This window comes from Rattus norvegicus, chromosome X, assembly GCF_021556685.1.
Source record: "Rattus norvegicus strain SHRSP/BbbUtx chromosome X, alternate assembly SHRSP_T2T, whole genome shotgun sequence".
NCBI classification, from domain to species: Eukaryota; Metazoa; Chordata; class Mammalia; order Rodentia; family Muridae; genus Rattus; species Rattus norvegicus.
Window position 1 is genome coordinate 147,399,792 of NC_141554.1, and position 22,066 is coordinate 147,421,857.

Genomic DNA, 22,066 nt, shown 5'->3' on the forward strand with positions numbered 1-22,066 from the left:
AGAGTGAGTTCCAGGAGAGCCAAAGCTATACAGAGAAACCCTGTTTTGAGACAGAACAAAACAATCAAAAAAAAAAAAAAGAATCAATTTGTTTTAAAGGGTTGAAAATGTAGGTCACATGGAAAATACATCACACTCCAGAATGTGGGCAGCATCCTGTGGACATGTAATATACATTTACCAAGCTGGGGCTCCATACTTTGTACTAAGGATCAAACCTGAGACCTTATGCATGCTAAATCCGCACTGTATCATAGCTACATTCTGGCTGGGGCTTTATACAGTTTTAAGATATGGTTTTATTAAAAAGTCTCACAATTAACTTACCCACCCCAAATTAGGTATTGCCGTAAAACATCAAACTCATGAAGATGTTATAGCAACCTTTTGTGAAATAAATGTAGGTGCAAACAGGAAATCAGAAACTTTCCATCACTAAACTGCATCCATAACATTTTGATATCAAATTGATACTTTCAAGAAAATGGAGGCTCAAATACCTATTGTATCATACCAAAGTTTATTGATTACATCAAAGAAAAATTTCTGTAATGAAAAAGGCAAGTTGCATTCATAAAAGATGGCATTCATGTTCATTTTAGAAAGCAACAAAGTAGATGTAAAAAACTGCTTAAGTGAAAAATGTAATATCGCAGTTCCATTTTATAAGCTGAAAAATGATTTTATCAACATTTGCATAAAATCTGCACTTTATATACTGCATGTTATTAAAAAATTCCACCACTAAATTATGACTTTTGCAAATTTAGGCTTACATTTATACTGTTGCTGGTGTATATGTAGTAGATATGGAATGGATATTTTTTTGTTTAATAGGCAACATCCTTAAACAATAGACAACAATTTGGAAAATTACAGACATTTTGACAGCTCAAAAATTATTATTCAAATCATAGCAATACGGTCCTACTGTTAGATTTCTTGCCATCTTCTGACATAAGAGTAGTTAAAATATAGTGCTAGGAATGCTGGATGGCTCATTTCCAATTACTTCATCTGCTAACCCTATGCTAGGCATGTTTTAGATCACTAATCAGAATCTTTAAAAAGCAAAGCCAGGTTCCTCCGATCTGAAGTGCAGTGTGCAATGCAATGATTAACTGAGGCATGACTCTAAATGCCCTCACTTGCTCATCTAGATTGCTTTCTGCTGCAACAAGTCACACAGATCCAGTCTTAGTTCTACTGCCCTAAATATCCTGATTTTATCAACTCCTCAATCATTCTGCATTAACTGAGCCTCTCTATTTGGCTCTTCTATTTATTCACAGTCCTTATAGTTCTGATGTAAAGTAATACAGCAGCATCAACAATGACAACAATAAGAAAAGAGCAAAGCTTTCCTAGGTTAGATGTTTGAGCTCTTTGGATAGGCCAAGAACAGAAAGCCTTTGCTTTCAGCGGATTACCTCCATATAGGCTACAGGAGCGCACACAGCACATTAAGCTGTGATTTACACCTAACAAAATAAACAAAAGTAATACTGATAGATGAGAACAAGTTAAATTAAGTAATTATGGAATGGTTTTTGATAACTGAAATTATGGCCTTTTTAGAATTTAAGAAAAATTACACCTTAACATCCACACAAATTTATGGAAGAATCAAATGTGCCACATGGACTCTATAAATACACTGGAAGACAATGATTCTAATATATTTCTAAATAAAGATACAATATAAACATTAAATAGTACAGGCATATCAGAAAGACAAAAAAGGGAACTGATAGAAAAATATTTTCTAGATACCATTTTAGCCTAACTGACAAATGTGGTCCTTCTATCAAGTAAAGGCATTTCACACTTCTTTCATGTTTTACAATAACTTATGAGGGGCTAAAACCTATTTCTTACCAAGGTTAACCACACAGTTTAAGATTAGACCATTTCCCCGACCCCCTTAGCAATAGGAAACAACATTCATTTCCAAAGAGTTGTGGCTCTACAGGGCTTTGGAAGAGATCTCCTCTTTCCAAATTGGTAACTTCAAAAAAAGTGCTATAAATATGCACAAAAACAATCTCTTTCAAATAAAAACCGTTAGTAGTTGAAAATGAGCTATTCTTCTCATCTTTGCCACATAAAATTATAAAATGGTGATGTTAAGAATGGCATTAATTTTTATATAAATATTTAACATACCTTATTGCATTACCCAGCAAAACTGACCTTAGAAATCGTTCTACTACTTAACTGTTTTGAGGGGCTGTCACCAAGAGACTGAAATATTTTATTTTCAAGTTTAGTAGTCTTAAATATGTAAGTGGTGTGTAATTCAGAAGAAAACACACCAAATAACCTTTCCACCCCTGTTTCTACAATAATACCCAGATTAACAGTATCATACAAATATGCAAGGTACTTTTGGGAAAGGATCTTAGAACAAGACAATTAGCCTATGATTGAAAAGAAGATGATCTATTTTATCTGATGCAGTAATATAATTGGAGTCCTGTATTTTCAAGTATTCCTTTTGTGTGTGGGGGGAAAAAGATAATCATTCAGCAGGAATGAGAAATGTGGTACAAACAGTCTATGTCTTCTGCCAGGAAAAAGTAACACTGTTATAGCAAAATCTGCTCATTCCCATTGCATGGCTTCTACTTTATACTACTATTTAAATCCATCCAAAGTTGACGGGTTAAAAGAGCACCCACTTCGTAGTTACGGTATTCTATGTAAATCCAGAATTCTAAGTATGCTTACTTTAAACTTTCATATAATTCTCTAACTTTGGCCATGATGGCCACTTACAATAACTGTAAATGGTTAAGATAGTTATTTGGTACTTTAATGACCATTTATTCTGAAGCCTACACATGAGAGTGGTTTCTGTTTCACATTGAGTATCCTGAGTTAATATCTTCTGTAGCTCTTCCTTCATGCTTTCTTTCTTTAGCTGCAACCACGGTCAATATGCTTGTAGGACAATAACATAGGCAGTTCAAGATTCGGATTCTGAAAGGTTAAAATATAGAAGAGTTACAAAATGTATTTTGGTAACAATATGTAATCATCTGTTTAACATTTGCAAGAATAAACCAAGTAGTACACTTTGTTATGAGAGTGACGCAAGTGTTTTAACAAAAGTGCCAAGTTTTATTCACATGCAGAGGGCAAAGAGAGACAGTCGCAGATTTCTAATCTTTTCTTCGTATGTCAGCTGAATAGTTCAGGCTTGCTCTTTGCTTTTGGATTGCTCCAGGGTTCTCCTAGTAGGTTTTCCCATTGGGATTACCGATCAAGCTACGACCTACTTGTATACAGAAACATGATAGTTTTATCTCTAGCATCTGGTAAAATGGAGCATGAATTATTTGGGGGGTATGCATGTATGTATGTGAGTATATGCATGTGTGTGCACAAACATGTAGAGGAAACAGTTTAACCTCTGGTGTCGTGCTTAGGTGCCATTCACCTTTTATATGACTGTTAAGACAGGAATTCATTATGTAGCCCCTACTGGCCTGGAGCTCACTGAGATCCACCTACCTTTGCCTCCCGTGTGCTGACATTAAATGTGTGTGGTATTCCACTTGGCCCTCACCTTGTTTTATAATCTGGAGCTTACCAATGAACCAGGCTGACTTGCCAGTAAGCTCCAAGAACACTCTTGTTTCTGCCTTCTAAGAATTATCCTCTGCCTTCCCAGCACTAGGATAAGAAGTGCACCAGTGTACCTGCCTTCTTATGTGGCTGTAGGGGACTGAATTCAGGCCCCTATGCCATCATAGTCAACACTATACCATCCTAGCCCCTGGATTTGTGAATTTTGAAATGTCCGGTTTATGAAATTTTCTGTGAAAATACTCCTTTACTAAAAGAATCACCACCCATAATATCAATGTTATTTTTCCTTTTGGTAAATGATTTACTATGATTCAAATGACACTCCTTTTTAAAAATTCATCATGTATTTAAAAAAAGCACCAAAGAATTACCCCTAATAAATCTGTAGATTTTTCCCTCTCCTCTAAATATCTGAGTGCTGTGATTAGGATGGGGTATAATAAATAATCCGATCTTTGAATATAAATGCTAAAGCTATGTATCAAGAAAGGGGACGTACCTTTGATTCTCCATGCTAAAATCAAGCTTTACAATTTTAAGGTTTTAAACTATTTATGTAAAGTCTCTCTGTGTGTGTGCACATGCCATTGCATATATGGAGATCAGCCTTTAGGAGTCTTCTCTCCTTCCCATCTTGCAGTTCCCAGGGACTGAACTCGGATTTTCAGGCTTTGCAGTAAGCACCTTTACCTGATCAATCATCCCGATGTTCTAAAACTCAAAAAATTTAAACTACAGCAATGGAAGTTCTTTTAAAAAACACTACTTTATTCCCATTCTGGAACATCTTACCATAATTTGGAATATAAAGCCATTAGAATACCCTCGGTTTCTATTCATGCTTCTATGTTTTCAGGTCATAGTGACTTTAACCAAAATAAGGTTGCCACTAACACTGAGAATATGTAAAAGAAATCAGGTTGTTCCCTTACCAATCAAGGGACAAGCTCACTGGGTAAGTTGCTAAATATTTGGAGAACAAATAATGCTACATGAAAATCAGTTCCTAGAACAAATAACTACATTAAAAATGAAACTTTTTAAAACTTTGAAGTTCTAGATAATGTAGGAGTTGAGGCCCTGGAGAGGCCAAAAGCAGTAGCAGTGTCTGCTACCCAGCAGAGCCCCCCAAACACAGACCAGGCTAAAGGAAGCAATCCAGGGGGATACAATATTATATGTAAACACACAGCCGAAATGCATATCGTGGCTTACTTAGGACAAAGCAATCTGAAGCAATTGACAAAGACTTAGAAGGCTACTAAGAAGTCAACTCATTACTAAGGAGAAACACATGCAGTCAAATCATTAAAACATGTGTGACACATGCTGACTTCAGCACACGAAGTCTGCTTCCAAAACAACACTGCGATACAGAATATGGTGAATGATAGGAGATGAAAGAACCAACAGATTCAATTCATTCAAACGGGGCCAAGTGGATTAACAGATTTGAAGTTAATTATTTCACAATTTTATCCATATGACCACAATATGATCACAGTTTTTTATGTGTACATAAAAATCAGCCATGTATAAATTGTACTGAGTTGCTTGTAAGTAGACAAGCTTATAAGCAAATTACTTATGAATTACTCCAATTTCCTTGAATGATAAAATACCTTTCAGGACCTGGAATGTCGGATCCCTCTGGATTAGAAAACACAGAGTGCACATGAGAGGAGTCTTTCTGAGTTCTACGCTCCTTCTCGTGATATGTTAATTCCTCTATAATATTTCTGAGGTAAATTAAGGTGTTATAAAATGAATTTGTTCTAGAATCGTGAACTAGGAAACATTTTGCTATTAAGCATGCATCCCCCTGAATGGCTAGGAAAGATTTTTTACCTATGAAAGTTGAAACATTTAGCTTGAATAAAACTTGACATTAAAAAATTAGAGAACACTGGATCATTAACATATATTTGGGGATTAGACGTTTACAAGGACATTAAAAGTATATACCTACAAACACACAGACACAGCACATGAAGGTACAAACACATTTGATTATTTTCACATAGTTCCCAGAAAAACATGCAATACTAAACTGAGTTGGTATTATACAGATGCAATTTTGGAATACTTATTTCCAATTTTTCAAATGATCCTTGTAAGTTAAAATTATCTAATTTCTAGATGAGAATCAAGCATTTCCACATGATGGCATCATCATGACAATTTTCCTCCATAAATTAAATATGGTGTATTAACTTCAGCTCTAAAAATGTCAAAAAGTTTATTAGGGGTTTGAGCAAATTTAAAGTATAAATTTCTCCATATTCCAAGCAATGCATCTTTATATTTTTTTAAAAAAGAATAGTATAAAGTTCACCACACCAACAGCAGAGAAAATTTAAAGAGTGATTTTCATTTTTTCTTTATAATGCTGTTAATCTGTTTCTTTAAAAAGCCAGCCCACTTGTTTAACACTAGGTACCTGTTACAATATATTAGATTCGTCTGAGAATGTTCGTAAAAGAAGAGGTCTGACTGAAGGTCTGGCGGATAATGAGTCAGATGCCCTTCTACAGCTCAGATTTCTCTGTAATAGTGAGGCAAAAATACTTAAAGCATTTGAAGATAGGTTAACCTACCTGGTGATAAAAATGTAGGAGAAAAAAAGAAATCATTTCCTACAGACTAGTTTCCTGGCCCCAAAGTACAACTTACTTTTACTATACAGCAAATGCATAACATTCAAATGAATACATTTAAAGGACCAAGAAAGTCTCCAACTCAAACTGTTTTTTTCTTTTTTTGAGGGGTTAGGGTAGTAGAAGTAAAAAGACATTAGGGTTGGGTTTCTGGAATGGCATTGTAGGTTATATGGTAAGATGAGTCAATATGGCTTGATTAGTGAACCTTACCATCCTTTTGCTGAACACCTCTGAGAGTTGTGTTGGTGTTCTGGGTATGTCAAAAGGGAGAAATCTGTACAAAATACTCTTGCCCCGGTGAACAAGCTAGTTCTAACATCATGGCTACTATATCGTATACCTCAAATTACAAAGTTATAGTTTAAGTTTTTGAAAATTACTCCCTCTTCAGTAAGACAATTTAGAAGGTGAATAAATGATTAAAAGAAAATGATAAAATATCTTAAGTATCAATAGAATATAAAATGAATCATGAGAAATAACTTTTTATGAAGAATCAGAAATGGTGTCAGGCAATGGGAATGCAAGCAAGTTGGTACATTAAGAAAGGAAATCACCTTATTCACTCCAAGAGAAACTGTGATTGCTGGAAGTTTGAGAAAGCATGAAGATAGTAGATGTTCCTGAGGAAGGGAGGCGGTTCGTTACCTTGTTCACAATTGCACAAAAGGTGGAAAATTGCAGTAGAAAAGAGAGAAATGCAGAAACCATAAAAAAAAGAAGAAAAAAAGAAAGAAAGAAAAGAAAAAGTAAATATTCTCTCAGATGTAAAACATTTAAAAAGAAACCTTGAGAACTGGAAGTAGAAATGGCATGTTAGTTTTAAAGACGTCACTAAAGTAAAAGTAGAGTTAGTTAGGAATAGTCTATTATATGTGCCAGCTGCTGCTTTCCTGTATATCAACTGACAATTATTCTGTTAATGGGAATGTACTATTTTAAATCAAATAATTCTAAAATATGTCTCTTATTTAAAAAAGTTAATCTCCAATCACTAATTCACTATATTTGTTCAAAATCCATTGGTCAGAGAGCTTTGTTCAAAGTCCGTTACAAATCACTAATGTACCTGAAGTTAAGTAACTTTCGTATTCAATTGTACAGACATTATGAAAGGATTGACTGAGCCTTGGGGCAATTACAGATCAAAGATCTAGCCAAAACCAATATAATGAGAAAACATTTGGTGGTGCCTGCCACCATCTTACCATTTGCCTCTGAATTAGAAGGTTGATTTCTTTTTTTCTAACATAATTTGCTCAGTTTCACTATTTTTCTTACATAAGAGACCTCTTTACAAAGGCAGGCTAAATTTTTCCTAGGTAAAGCACACATTTCTCAAATTGAAAAATCTAAACTTGTAAAAATTTAATTAGAAAATCTACGAGATGGTTTTTTCCATGTCTGAAACAGTGACCTAATTTGCAGAGTTGGCTTTGGCATTGTCCATGCAAGACAGAAGATGGGAGGATTCAGGATGAACTTAACAAGTCCACTAATAAAGACTACGCAGGTTAAATAGCCAGGTATGGTGGTACACACTGTAGTCCTCGCACTTAGGAGGCTGAGGCAGGATGAACACTATGAATTTAACTGTCTCAACATGAAAAGCAAACACTCGTTCACTCCCCCAAACAGAAGAATACCCCTACGTTTTTTCCACTGAAGCAAATAGGTATAGGAAAAGAAAGCAGCCCAAGTGATGTACATATCCAACAGAACCTAACAACCAAAGCTTTAACGACAAACTCTTTCATTCGTTTGTGTTTTGACATAGCCACACTTTCTTCCCATTTAGAGTTTACTTTAAATGAAGAAGTTGAGGACATGTAGTCAGCATGCAAGTTACCAATTGATACAGCTAGAGAAATATTTCTGATTCTGAGAGAAAAAATTGTTTCCATCTTCTGTTTTGTGGGCAAAAACCTTGCAACTAGATTAACATGACACCGTGCCCATTCCTAAGTGTAATATACAAGCCTATCTGGTTTGGAACTGTAACTATAATAAGATTTTGTTGTGTTCAAAACTTGTATTCAACCACCAGAGATAAAAGTAGTACAGGAAGTAGAACTTTCAGAGGCTAATAGATTAGGTATTTGGAGACTATAAAGAAAAGAAAAGAAATATGAACATAGAGAAAGCAGTTGAACGCATGACATGAAAAGAGAGTGTTCAAAACAACAACACAAAGCAGAGTTAGCAACTGTTAGTGGTAGTGAGGACAGGAGATGATGAGCTAAAATGGTGTGCAATGTCCACATTCCTTTACAGTCCTCTACAGAGCTTTGAGACGGCTCAAGTAGCACTATGCCACGGAGGCATCAGAGAAAGCTCAATCCCAACAACTATGACATTAGGATTTTTCTCTAATATCATTAGAATTTAATTTTTATTTTTACTAATACATTTTTTCAGGAGTACTGCCCTCTGAATCCATGGCTGTACATGACACTGTATTACAACATGACTCACTATTACAATTTATTATTAAAATGATGCTATATTTTCTAAAATGCATTGTCTGGGAACTTCAGTCAGAGAGCTTACATTCTTTCTTTCCCTCTTAAACAGCTTCATATCTACACATTGGAATATTCCTTCCTATTTGTGTAAACACCTCACATAGGGATATTACTGGGTCATTTCCTACTAACTAGAAGAAACTTCTCGTGTCTTGGAGGCAGGGGAGCCTCCCTTCTGATGAAAGAAGAATGCAGGATGAAGCATTCCTTAAGGGAAGGTGGAGAATCTTCCTGCTGGAAAGTAATGTAGCATTTACTACTTGTTTAGAAGGTACAGGGCACTTCAGTGATTTCCAAGCCGACCACGACTGTGCTTATATGAGATACAGCTTTCTGAAATACTTACTATTCTCAAAGGTGGGGCTGTAGCACAAAAAATTAACCTTCTTGCTGAAAATTAAGCTAAGAGAGAAATGGTTGAACTAGGTCCTTGAATTAAGAGACTTGTACAAACTTACTTTCAAAGATATATTTTTCAAACTCCAAATTTGAAATTTAACATTTATAGTTTAGTTTTTTTCATTAATATGCTTTTTAAATTTTTGTGAGACATAAATATTACAAAAGGCTATTTTATCTCTAGCCCATTAAAACTATTTATTCTTTGGTAATTGTATACATGAATATAATGTATTTAGATCACATCCATCCTCTAATTCTTCCCACTCTGCATTATTTATTTTATACTTTTTAAAAGATTTATTTTATTATTTGCCTGCACTGGCAAACCATGGGCATACATGGCAGGTATGAAGGTCAGAGGCAGCATCAGACTCCCTAGAACTGTAGTTACAGATGATGGTGAGCTACCATGTGGACCTGGGTCTCTGCAAGAACACGTGCTCTTAACTGCTGCGCCAACTTTCCATTCCTGTGTGCACTCTTTAAAATGCAAACACCATAACAGAACTTAGCATTACTGGGACGCTGCCATATTAGTCTTTCTACTGGAGATTTTAAGAGGAAGTGAGTCCAATCTTATTATGTTATCAAAAACCATATAACTGAATGAATTATTATGTTTTACATCTGCTTACTGGAGGTTTCAGAATGAACATACTTAATAATATAGCTAGAAAAATAGCTTCAATGGGGTGCCATGTTTGATTCATCCCTGAATTAACATTACCTACCACAGCAGCTTATATATCATGGATCCTAAGGTAATATAAACTGAATAGAAAGGAACTCAAAATAAAGATGCTTTTATAATTACTAAATATAACTAGGCTAGCTTCTTTTTTTTATTTAAAGATTTACTTTATTTATATGAGTACACTGTAGGTATCTCCAGATGCACCAGAAGAGGGCGTCGGATCCCACTACGGATGGTTGTGAGCCACCATGTGGTTGCCGGGAATCGAACTCAGGGCCTCTGGAAGAGCAGCCAGTGCTCCCAACCGCTGAGCCATCTCTCCAGCCCCTAGCTTCTTTTTTTAAAACCCTTAAGAGCCATGTTCACTATCTTCTGTTAAGTCTCCTCTTCAAAAGACCTGCTGAGCCCTACTGTTGGATAGCCCTGACAGGTTCCTTGCTCCAGACAATTCTAGAGTATGTAGGGAATATCTAATATGCTTACTGAGGGCAGGGCCATCTTCTACTCCACATAGGGAAACACATTTCACTCCATTACAGAATCTGTTAGGAGATGGTCCAGTATAAAGTAATCTTTGGTTTTGCTTTAAAGTCAGTCTATTCTGATTAACAAGTAATACTAAACAAAATAGGAACTCACTCATGATATCAGACTATTGGTCATCAAGCACAAAGACTTACATATTTTAAGAAAAATAAGACACCCATTCTCCTTTATTTAAAAGTTGGCTTCTGCATGTTTATCAATGGCCCAAAAGGGAATGATGGAAACTGACGTGACATATGGTCTCCATGTTTCTGTTGGCCTGTATGCATTCATATATAGCACCCCTCCCACTCAAAGATAGTGCAGTTTAGTGTCTACAACTGTTCTGACTCATTTGTAACTCTGAAAATCCTACAGAGTCTGAAAAGCAATTTAGCCTTTCAGACACTGGATATATACAGAGAGATGTTCATCAGCAGGTGGTTCAACCAATGTTTACTGGTTCAAAAAGCGTAGGAGTAAATGAATGAATGATTGAATGGATGAAAATGATTATGGGAATTTCCTGCTTGCTCTAGCATATTATCATGCCAAGCTATAGCACAGACCTTAGAATTCCTCCTGTCATGGATAGAAACCATGACAAATTTCATGCTGACCCACTGGCAACGTTCTATTCTTCCAAGTGAAATCTGTTATCTCTTGTCTACATGAACAGAAATACTCTGAGTCTATGAATCTATAGCTTCCTAGCCACATCCCTCTACTTAATGGCCTATACAAACATTGCTGGACATTTTAGCTGGTATCTTGTTTTTATAGAGGGCCTAAATAAGATCATGATGATACTTATTAAGATTTTGATTTTTGAGATTTCTTTCCCTCTTAGCATGGAGCTTGAGTATGGGCCATTTTCAAAATGAGCTCCATTATCACAGAGAAATATTTAGAAGCGCCTCAAACATACTTTTTAGATAAAGAAAATAGAAGAGTAATGCAAAAAAAAAATCCTCCTTTGTAAATTCTGCCTTGAAAAAAGAAGTATTTCTTTCCTCTTACTCCTCCCTCTCAGAGGGTCTCTGAGGATAGCCAAGGGTGACCCTGAACTAGGATCCTTTTGTTGGATATTACTAGCATGGGCCACTATACCTACCTTAAGTAATGCTGAGGATGGGATCCAGGGCTGTGTGCATATTTGGAATGTACTCTACTATCTGAACTATTTCCCAGTCTCTGAATTATTTTATTTTATTCTTTTCTTTTGTCTTAAACCTTTTTATTGGGCTACATGAAAACTGGCATTTGAGCCAGTCTGGAAGAAAACTGCTCCATCAATACTATTTCCCACTCTAAAACTAAAACTAACACTAGATGGAGTTATTCGGGGCCACTGAAAGGATTAGACTAAACTAATACAGCCTTATCTATGTTAAAATTATGTTCAATTCTTCCCCATAAACCATATACAAACAGGTAGCTGGGAGCAGTTTTGTTCACTTAGCTATTTAGTGCTTTCTTTCTCATTCCTGAGGATTAACCCTAGGGTCTCTTGAATGTCTTTAAAGCTCTATAACTAAAGCTGTATTCCTATGCCTCTAAAACTTGGTTGATGACTTTTCCAGTATAATAATTACACATCTTTATTTCTATATAATGTCAGCCAACTGGGTTCTGTAATTCAATATGCAGAAAGACCTCCATGATATACCAGTTTTGTGGTTCAATTGGTTGATAAATTTGATTAAACACATCAGGCAGTCATGACTAGACTATTTCCCTAAAATACTGCCTTAGAGGTGTGGTGAGATTTAGTGGATATCAGTATGACAGACACAGGACTTTATTTTAACAAAGTGAGTATTGGCAGGAATATGATTTACTTAATTCATCTGCTGGTTAAAATTTTGCCAGTGGTTTCATTTTTCAGGCAATTCTAACCCTTTCACTTTAAAAGCTTTAAAAAGCAATATTCAAAAGATATCAGATGTGACAGAGGGAGATAACTTCTCTTTATAGTACTAGAATTTGTTAAAAATAAAGACACACTTATAAATTACCATGAATGTTTACAAGTGTGTCCCGAAGAGCAAGGATGTTAAAAGTACATCCAAGGAATTCTCTTTGGTTGAGGTCTCCTGCTGTGAGACAGGGCTAGAAGCAACACAGAGATTAAGCAGCACTATAATCAGAAGAAGGGGACAGGTTTGGAAGAGGCAAATCAGGATATCAACTGACAAAACATCTGCAAACAGGCCACAGGGGAATTTCTAAGGTCAAGGCTGAAATGTTGGTGTGGAAATTCCTAGTGTGAAAACTCTGAAGTCTTTTATTTTCCTTTAAAGAGTCCATATGGAGCATGTGAGATACTCCATATGGATTGCTGAGGATCACACAGAACACTATTAAGGAATCTACTTACCACCTGCATTGGGTAACGGAGTGTTTACTATACTTTTTATGCAGAAGAGGAAATTAAGTGATGAACCTGCAAGGAGGGGTTTAACATGCTGTAACTAAGGCAATTCTCTGCAGAAGATTTTCAGTTCACGGTAGACAGTGAAACCTCTTGCAAACATTAGGCTAGAACTGAAACTTAGTCCTTACCCTGGCACTCCTTCTTCGCACATTCTTTACTACTATTAGGAGAATCTCGGGGAAAAGGCTGATAAATATTAAAAGAATTATAGCCAACCATGTAGATACAGAAGAGAGCATTTGAGCAAACACAAAATACATTCTCTGTTGTTTCAGAAAAGGCCTGGAATGGAAAGAAAACACAAAATGCAAAAACAAATCAGTTCCTGGCAAGTGAAACAGTTTTTTGCATATAAAAGGAATCTTCCTCACACATATTAAAATAATGTCCCCTAGAATATCCCAAATAGAAGTAAACAAATTTCATTTAACAAATGTTTAGAAAGAAAAGGGATGTGAATCAAGGAATAAAAAATGAATTTCATCTAACTTTGAAACAATCATGCAATCAAATGATGACTATATATGCATTGGAAAATGCTAAAGCTTAAACGTATTTAAGATAAGAAGTTAATTTTCATCCTAATAATCATATTATTTGCTCAGCTGTCTTATTAAAATGAGGGAGGATATTTTTACCTTTTAAAATGATTTATCCCTTAAAAACTTTGGTATAAATAAATATAAAAAAGAACTGTACAGTTTATAGTCACTCATAAATGAGAGGACCTACTCTTCTTGTCTGCAAACACACACTGAATAACAGTTTGTGCCCAGGAGATAGATTGATGGCAGGCTACTGTTAGTAAGACAGGACTCCAAGAGAATCCTACATCTGATGTTACTGTTACATAGCACTGAGAAACACATTCAAGCTCCTTTATCCTCTAAAGTGTACAACACGAAATCTCACTATCCTAAAGTATTCTTTTAAACTGAGGGAAGACAGCTGTGTAAGATCAGGATGCACATCAGACCTTCATGAATGATTGGGGACTCAGGAACTCTATGCTGGTAACGACATGGTTCTATTATTAGATTACTGATCATGCATCATCGTTTATGAACTAGTTTCTTTTCTGATCTCTACAGGCACTTCACTTATATAAACAAACCCACATTCACAGACACATTTATATATCATATATTTTTTTTAATCTTAAAAAAGAGGGATCTCAATGTCTCTCTGTAAGACATGTAAAGAGCAATTAGTTGTAATAAAGCTAAAGTTTCTATAATTGTTAGCCACATTTTGTTGGTTGCTTTACAATTTGAAGCTCATGCATAGCTTTACCTGAACAACTAACTCCCCTTCAGTGGGTACCTGAAGGGATGATAAGTGCCGTCCCCTGACAGTTTCCAATACTACTTAATCTATAGAACATGTACAAAGATGAACAACAATAATGAAATAAAGTAAGGATAGTAAAGTCACCCGCATCATTACTCTGGTGCTTTGCTGACACCATTTTTTTTGCCCCCAAAGGAGTCACTTGAATACAAGCATTGTGATACCATGAGAGCTGACCTGAAAGTGAAATAGTTACTAAGTAAATTAAAGGTAGGTGGTATATAGAGTGTGAATTCCAGGGAAAAGGGATGATTCATATCTCCAACAGGACGGAGCTGGGTGGTGTGCAATTTTATCATACTACAGAAAACTGCGATTTAAAACTTATGAATGTCCTATTTCTAGAGTTTTTCATGTATTTATTAGTCTATGGTTCATTGAGGACAACTGCAACCCTCACATCAATAAGGTAGTTCATTTTTAGTAGGCATTAATAATGAACGAAAATAGGTATGACAAAATCCTTTCATTTAGGGGCTGGAGAGATGGCTCAGTGGTAAAGAACATTGGCTAGTCTTCCAGAGGTCCTGAGTTCAATCCCAGCAACCACGTGGTGGCTCACAACCATCTGTAATAGGATCCTATGCCCTTTTCTGGCCTGCAGGTATACATTCAGACAGAACACTCAGATAAAAACAAAACAAAACAAAATAAAAAAAAAAAAAAACTTTCCTTTAAATGACCTAATCAATGAGGAAAACTCTATGAAGGGTTCAAAATCATTTAGATTCTTCTAGAAACATTTTTTAAAAGATTTATTTATTTTATATATGTGAGTACACTGTAGCTGTCTTCAGACACACCAGAAGAGGGCATAAGATTCCATTACAGATGGTTGTGAGCCACCATGTGGTTGCTGAGATTTGAACTCAGGACCTCTCTGGAAGAGCAGTCAGTGATCTTAACCACTGAGCCATCTTTCCAGCCCCCGAAACATTTTATTATTGTGGAAATTTCTCTTTCTTTTTCTTTTTTAAAGATTTATTTATTTATTATATATAAGTACTCTGTAGCTGTCTTCAGACACACCAGAAGAGGGAATCAGATCTCATTACAGATGGTTGTGAGCCACCATGTAGTTACTGGGAATTGAACTCAGGACCTCAGGAAGAGCAGTCAGTGCTCTTAACCACTGAGCCATCTCTCCATCTCTTGTCTAACTTTTATATATTGATTACAGGTCAAAGAATTCTGGGTAAACAGACAACTGTATATTGTATTTAGCGAATATGTTTTGGTTTGGTTGTATAAGAGCATTTCTAAGTGATTCGGTGTTATGTTCCTAAAGTAGGTTTTCTTTTTTTTTTTTTTTTTTTTTTTCGGAGCTGGGGACCGAACCCAGGGCCTATGAGCTTCCTAGGTAAGCGCTCTACCACTGAGCTAAATCCCCAGCCCCCCCCTAAAGTAGGTTTTCTTATAAAGGATTTTATCTTAAAATAGCTTTTCAAAAGGGAAACAGAAACACCTCTTTTGGGAGGTGTGAGGGATGATACTGGGTCTCATGTATGGCTGCCATCAAGCTCATTGTGTAGCCGAAGATGACCGTGAAATTCTGATGATCCTGCTTCTCCTACAAATACTGAAGAAAAATGGTATTTATGAGGCAATAGGATCTGTCAGTGGTTCTGTACCTTCCTAACGCTGCAGCCCTTTCCTACAGTTCCTCACGTTATGGTGACTCCCAATCATAAAATTATTTTATTTGCTACTTTATAAGCATAATTTTGCTACTGTTATGAACTGTAATATAAATGTCTGATTGCAGGATACCTGATATATGACCCTTAAAGGGGTCATGACCCACAGGTTGAGAACCACTGTACAATGGACACTAATAAGTATTTTGGCTAATGTTATCAGGCAGAAACTTTACAGAGCATGAGCATTGCTATTGAAAATCACATGTACTTTCAGGCTATTTATTGTTTTATTTGACAGAGTGCTGCTTATATATCTGCAAATTTAAATATTTGGGCAGAGGCTATATAAAGCCAGGTCTTTTGAATGAATGGACTAAGATATATTTAAAATTTTACCTAAAGCTAGCAATATTATAAGGTATAAGTAACCTCTAATTTATTAACATCATAGATTAGACATCTTATATATCATATATAATCAAAATTTAAAAGTATATTTTACATATGAAGTATACATACATATACAGTTATTTAATATTGCTTACACATGCACAGCTGCTTACCAAATAATTCCTCCCCAGAAGAATGAGAAAAAAACATAAAAGGCCAGAGAACCCCAAATCACAAAATGATTTATCCATGTCCAGAATCGGGTATCCAAGGCGAGCTGAAAAGATACAACAGAAGTGTGTTTGTGTGTGTGTGTGTGTGTGTGTGTGTGTATATATATATATATATATATATATATATATATATATATATATATCAAAAATATACCAAGTAGTACATTATGGTGTATGTGTGTACACACACACACACACACACACACACACACACACACACACACATATGTATCTCACAAAAATACACCAGGTAATACGTTATGGTATCTGATATACAGATATAATACCTATGGGTGGAGTCATATTTAGCCATGACTTAAAAGAATATTGAGTGCTGCCCTGAGACCTCTAAATTCTATAGTACAGGCATGGAAGTGTAGTTAAGTCAACCCATTTATAGGTGGAGAGCTACAGATGTCTCAGTGACAGGTGACATATGAAGCAGCAGTAATAACTAGGAGGCCAAAGTCACAAGTTTTCAGGGAATAGTGTCCAGGGATATAAAGCAAAGGAGAAGATACAGACGGTTGAGGTAAGTCTGCCAAAAAGGGTCAGAGGAATTTCATTATACTTTCTCAACTAGTAAAGTCCCAGTTTCTGAGTCTCCAGGACAGCATTTAACAAGACTTTATAGCACTATTACACGGTTACATATCAATGACAATGATTTTGCCGAAGTTATCTTTCTTCTGTCATACAGATAATTTTTGTTTAGTTTTGAGATAGGGACTTTCACTCAACCCATCCTGGCCTGGAACTATATAGGATAGACTGGCTTTGGATTCCAAATACAGGGATTACAGATACAGATAATCATGCTTAGCCCTGCCTCATATCTTTATATACATCATTAACTAACATTTCAGTTAACTAACATTAACTACATTTCAGTAATTAATAGAGTTTATAAAATTACATTACTACCAAGTTCTTTTGGATACATATCTTGTATACAAACATTTGTATAAAAACATTTATTTCAGTGTCATAATCACTAAAATTCTTGTAAAGCCAGCCAGGGATCCTAAAATAGATTCCAATTTTTTAAAGATCCAATTTTTTTAATATTAAAAAATAATGTAGTGGCTGGAGAGATGGTTCAGTGGTTTAAGGGAACTAGCTGCTCTTCAAGAGGACCCAGGTTCATGTCTCATCTCCCAGATGGCAGCTCACTCTAACTCTAGTCTCAGGAGATCCATTGTTTTCTTCTCGCCTCAGTGGACATTTTATGCAAATGGTGTTCTGACACACATGCAAGCAAAGCATTCACATACACAAACATGAACAGAAAACTTAGACCAATTGCTTTAGGACTTTACTCATTAGGAATTAAAAGCTACAACAAAAAGGACAAAAGAAGTTATTGTCTACTTCTTTTTAACAATAAAAGAAATTCAGATAAAAATTATTATATTTTTATATGTATGTGCAAATGCATGCAGATACCCAAAGAGGTTGCTGAATGCCCTGCAACTGATATTACAGCCAGTTGTGAATCTTGCAACATGGGGCCTAGGAATAGAACTCCAGTCCTCTGCAAGTGTTCTGCGGAGCCATCTCTTCAGGCCCCAGATAGAAGTTCTTAGCATACAAATAATATAAATGTATATTCCTGAGCTTTCAGCCTGTTTATATGTAATTTGATGCAATTCCTTAAACACAACAGTCACTGGTTTTCTTTGCGAGCAGGTGTCAATTACAGACAGCTTCTTGGTTAGCAGTGGGAATCCATGCCATTCCTGCCTCTGCTTTCCAATGCCTTATTTTTGTTTTTGCTTTGTTTGCTTATTTGCTTTTTTCTTTTCTTTCTTTTTTTATTTATTGGGAGAGAGAGAGACAGAAGGAGACAGAAAGGAAGGGAGCCAGGGAGGGAGGGAAGAAGAGAGGAAGGGGAGAGAGGAGGGCAGGACATAGATTTAGGTAGGTAGGTAGGGAGATAGGTAGGAAGGATCTGGGAGAAATTAGGGAAGGGAGAAAGCATGATCAGAATATACTAAATTTCTTTTCAATAATAAAACAAAACAAATAATACCAGAGATTAAGAAGGAATAGATTTCCAATATAAGTATAGTGTCTGAATTTCTTAACACTAAAAGAAAATAGCATAGAATATGTACTAGACAGAAATGATAAATAGTATACAAATGCCACAATAAAACCCTTAGCATCGCACACTTTTTAGTTAGCATTCAGACAAGGGCTTGGATAACAAATGGTAATACAAAGATTAAGTGATAAAAGTTATATAAAATATATTTGAATGAATAAAAATCTAACCTTCAGAGTTACAGTGAATACTAAGACTGTAAAAACAATGGTTCCAAATGTCCAATTTCCATAAATCTGAAAAACATTTAACAATTACATGTATCATGAATACACAAGCCTGCTAAAGAAATAAAGTCAAGTTTAATCCTGAATGAAACTGACAACAATCTTTATGAATTACTCGGGAAAATAGCTGGTCACTAAAATAAAGTTGCAATCTAGACTTTCATGGATAGACATACCACACTTGTGGTGTGACGATCCTTACTACTTTATAGCATCAAACAGGGAGCTCATTGGTTTGATAAAGAAAGAGGAAAAAGAATACTATTCCACTAGAAGCACCACTCATCAAAATCAAAATCAGGACTCATGCTACTAATGAGTTTGATATTTTTGTGCTAGACTATAAGAAGAGTTCTCACATAAACAGGAAGCCTCCCATTTTTAAGAGAGTCTAATGTTCTGACTGTGAACACTCTGTCTGTTAGCATGTGCACACCAGAGAAGCAGTTCCACTTATAAATCCAAAGGACGGCAAGGAATGGCACATATGCTTACCAAACGCTGTCAAGATCTGAATGCATAACATTGAAACAGAAAATGAGATGTAAAACGTGTTTACAAAATAAAAACAAAATAAGGTTAATAGAAGAAAAAAGGATTCAACCAAATCATACATGGGTTTAGCTGCTGGTAATTCATACGCTTATGCAATTTTAGCAAACACTTAAAAAGGATGGTGACATATACAATAAAATCTTAATTTGGACTTTATAAACTCAAAATACAAGACGAATCAGAAAAGCCTGAGCCACTGACTCTTAAATTCCACGTGGTACATTGGCTAAGCTAATGAATGTCAACATAAAACAAATCTGAAGCAAAGTATTTTTCAGCAGTAGCCAGCTACATACAATTTTTGTGTCAAAACAAAAAATAAAAGCCACAGAATCATAGGTGAAGGATCTGAGAAATCACAAAGCTGAATCTCTAATTACTAGACAACAAAAGTTGACTTGGAAAGCTAATGTGACTTTCCTAATGATACCCAAGATTGTGCAGCACCATCTGTAGCAAGTGCTAGGGATATGCATTCTACAGGTAATATTTTCCTAGTAGTTATGATTGATAATTAGAATTCATACTAAAGCAATTTAGTCCAAATTAGAGGGGCCTGACTGTAGTAGCTAACTTCAAAGTAGTGTTCAAATTCACTGAGCATAACTTTTGTAAGAGATGTTAGTTATGTAGGTTTCAGACATATTAAATATAATATATTACTTTTGAAACATAGTTTTGCTTCACATTTATGATCAGTAAGAATGACTGTGAAAGAAGAGTACCATGGCAAAGAGTACATGGCAAAGGAGAACATAATAAAAACATGCAAGACAGAAGGTTTCCAGTGTAGCTACAGAAGATGGCCTCCTCCCTTGCTTCAGTAATTTTCCTCTAGAATACATGTAGGCCAAAACTGTCCCAGTGCAGCTACTCACTGCTATTGCCATTTTCTCAGAAAGTAGGAGCAGAACCAAGAGAACTCTTAAAACAATCACACAAACATACATCACTCTATGCCCATGATGAAAAGCAGGAAGACTTCTCTCTTTATGGACTGGTCTAACATAGTACCGAGACACAGTAGCTACCTGCTTCAACTCCAAACAAGGAAAACTACTAACTAGGAATTAAAAATGAGATGTCAAGCTGTGCAGGAACATGGAAAAAGACTTTTTTTTTATATTACAACACACAGGTACAAAGTCTAAAGCATCAAGAACTCTCTTCACTTCTTAAAAACTACATACCAATTGAGATTCCCAAAGGGTTTGCTTAAGCTCTCTTCCTACATACACATACAAAAGGAATTTCTTATGCCAGTAGTTCCTTTATGTTAAAGAACTAGTGTCAAAAAAGTTTGCAAAATAAATACTGAGAAATTAATACCACGAGAGTGTACAAGTGATAAATGCTGTGCCTATTGGAAAAGTACACGTTCTTTTTACCTTTCCATTGTCTTCTAAGGATGTAGTCTGAAAAAGGAAATAAGTCCCAAAGAAGAACACTGTCCCTTCAAATGCAGCCAGAAATGTCCAATATAAGAAGGGCCCCAACTGTAACATAGCATTGCCAGTAATTTTCCTATTAAGAAATGGAGGGAAAAATTAATATATCTCTGTGGGCTGTTGAGTTAAAGATACAAGGAAATAAGAAAGGTGGGCATTTATTTGATCTCTTTATAATGAAGGGCCTACCCTAATGATCAGGAAGATTTTTTAGTAAAGGAGTAGACTTACCAAAGTTCTATTTTCATGTAATGACTACCGGTTAGGGAGTCAGATGTAGTTCTACTGTGGTATGCTACGGTAAGTTAACCACACTTTATAATAGTTGGACACTTCAAGATAGGTAGGAAGGTCATCAGCACAGAGAAATGGTGCTATCTAAGATGAAAACGTTAACTGCTCTGACTTTATCATTATGTAGTGTATAGAGGTACTGAACTGTAATACCACAGTATATAAAGAACAAGTATTGTAAGTTAATACTGCTGTCTGACTGACATCTGCATTCTGATTTTATTGGTATGATATATAACCTGATAATCAGAGTATTTTAAAGTTAATTCAAAAGTGACTCTAAGTATAGGAATTCACTCAGTAAGAGACAAAGTTAATATACAGTCCCGCATTAAATTAACTTCAACCATATATTGTCTTAGTTGGGTGTTCTGGAACAAGCCTTTTATCCCAGGAGAAGCAGGTGGCTCTCCAAGGTCAGTCTGGTCCATCGTGATTTCTTATACAGCCAGAGCTATACAGTAAGACCATGTTTCAAAACAGCTAGACAAACACAACAACAAAAGTACATATATTCTTAAAAAATGCTACCAAGTTTTCTTTTTCTTTTTTTTTTTTTTTGTATTTGGGGTTTCTTTTTTCCCCCATCTTTATTAAATTGGATATTTCTTATTTACATTTCAAATGTTATTCCCTTTCCCGGTTTCCAGGCCAACATCCCCCTAACCCCTCCCCCTCTAACCTTCTATGTGGGTGTTCCCTTTCCCATCCTCCCCCCATTACCACCCTCCCAACTCAAAAGCTTTTGAGGATATGAAACTCATGATAACCAAAATGCAATGAGTACATAGAAAACATAAGCTAAATAAACAGTATTAATATCATAACTAACTCTTTTTATGTCTTTTTGTAATTGGATATTTTTTATTTACATTTCAAATGTTATCCCATTTCTGGGTTTCCCGTCCATAAACCCTCATCCCATCTCCCCCACTTCTTCTATGAGGGTATTCCCCTACCCATCCACACCCCCCCCAACATTCCC

The 22,066-nt window shown here is 35.7% G+C and overlaps 1 protein-coding gene across 22 annotated transcripts in view; it reads right to left on the reverse strand.

The window, feature by feature from the left end:
- Nucleotides 1-497: 497 nt before the first annotated feature.
- The window catches only part of Atp11c (ATPase phospholipid transporting 11C), a 184,638-nt gene continuing 163,069 nt past the window's right edge, over nucleotides 498-22,066 (reverse strand). For 9 of the 22 annotated variants that reach the window (XM_087600210.1, XM_087600207.1, XM_087600211.1 and 6 more), the window contains exons 26-31: nucleotides 20,728-20,863; nucleotides 18,728-18,793; nucleotides 16,391-16,494; nucleotides 12,966-13,119; nucleotides 6,035-6,139; nucleotides 498-2,982 (exon numbers count right to left, since the gene is read on the reverse strand). In XM_087600210.1, the coding sequence (XP_087456336.1) occupies nucleotides 6,038-6,139; nucleotides 12,966-13,119; nucleotides 16,391-16,494; nucleotides 18,728-18,793; nucleotides 20,728-20,863 (562 nt within the window). In that variant the 3' untranslated portion in view covers nucleotides 498-2,982; nucleotides 6,035-6,037. Of the gene's footprint in view, nucleotides 2,983-6,034; nucleotides 6,140-6,811; nucleotides 6,903-11,624; nucleotides 12,847-12,965; nucleotides 13,120-16,390; nucleotides 16,495-18,727; nucleotides 18,794-20,727; nucleotides 20,864-22,066 lie in introns of those variants that run through there. The other 13 variants (XM_087600219.1, XM_087600216.1, XM_087600221.1 and 10 more) reach the window with 5 other exon arrangements.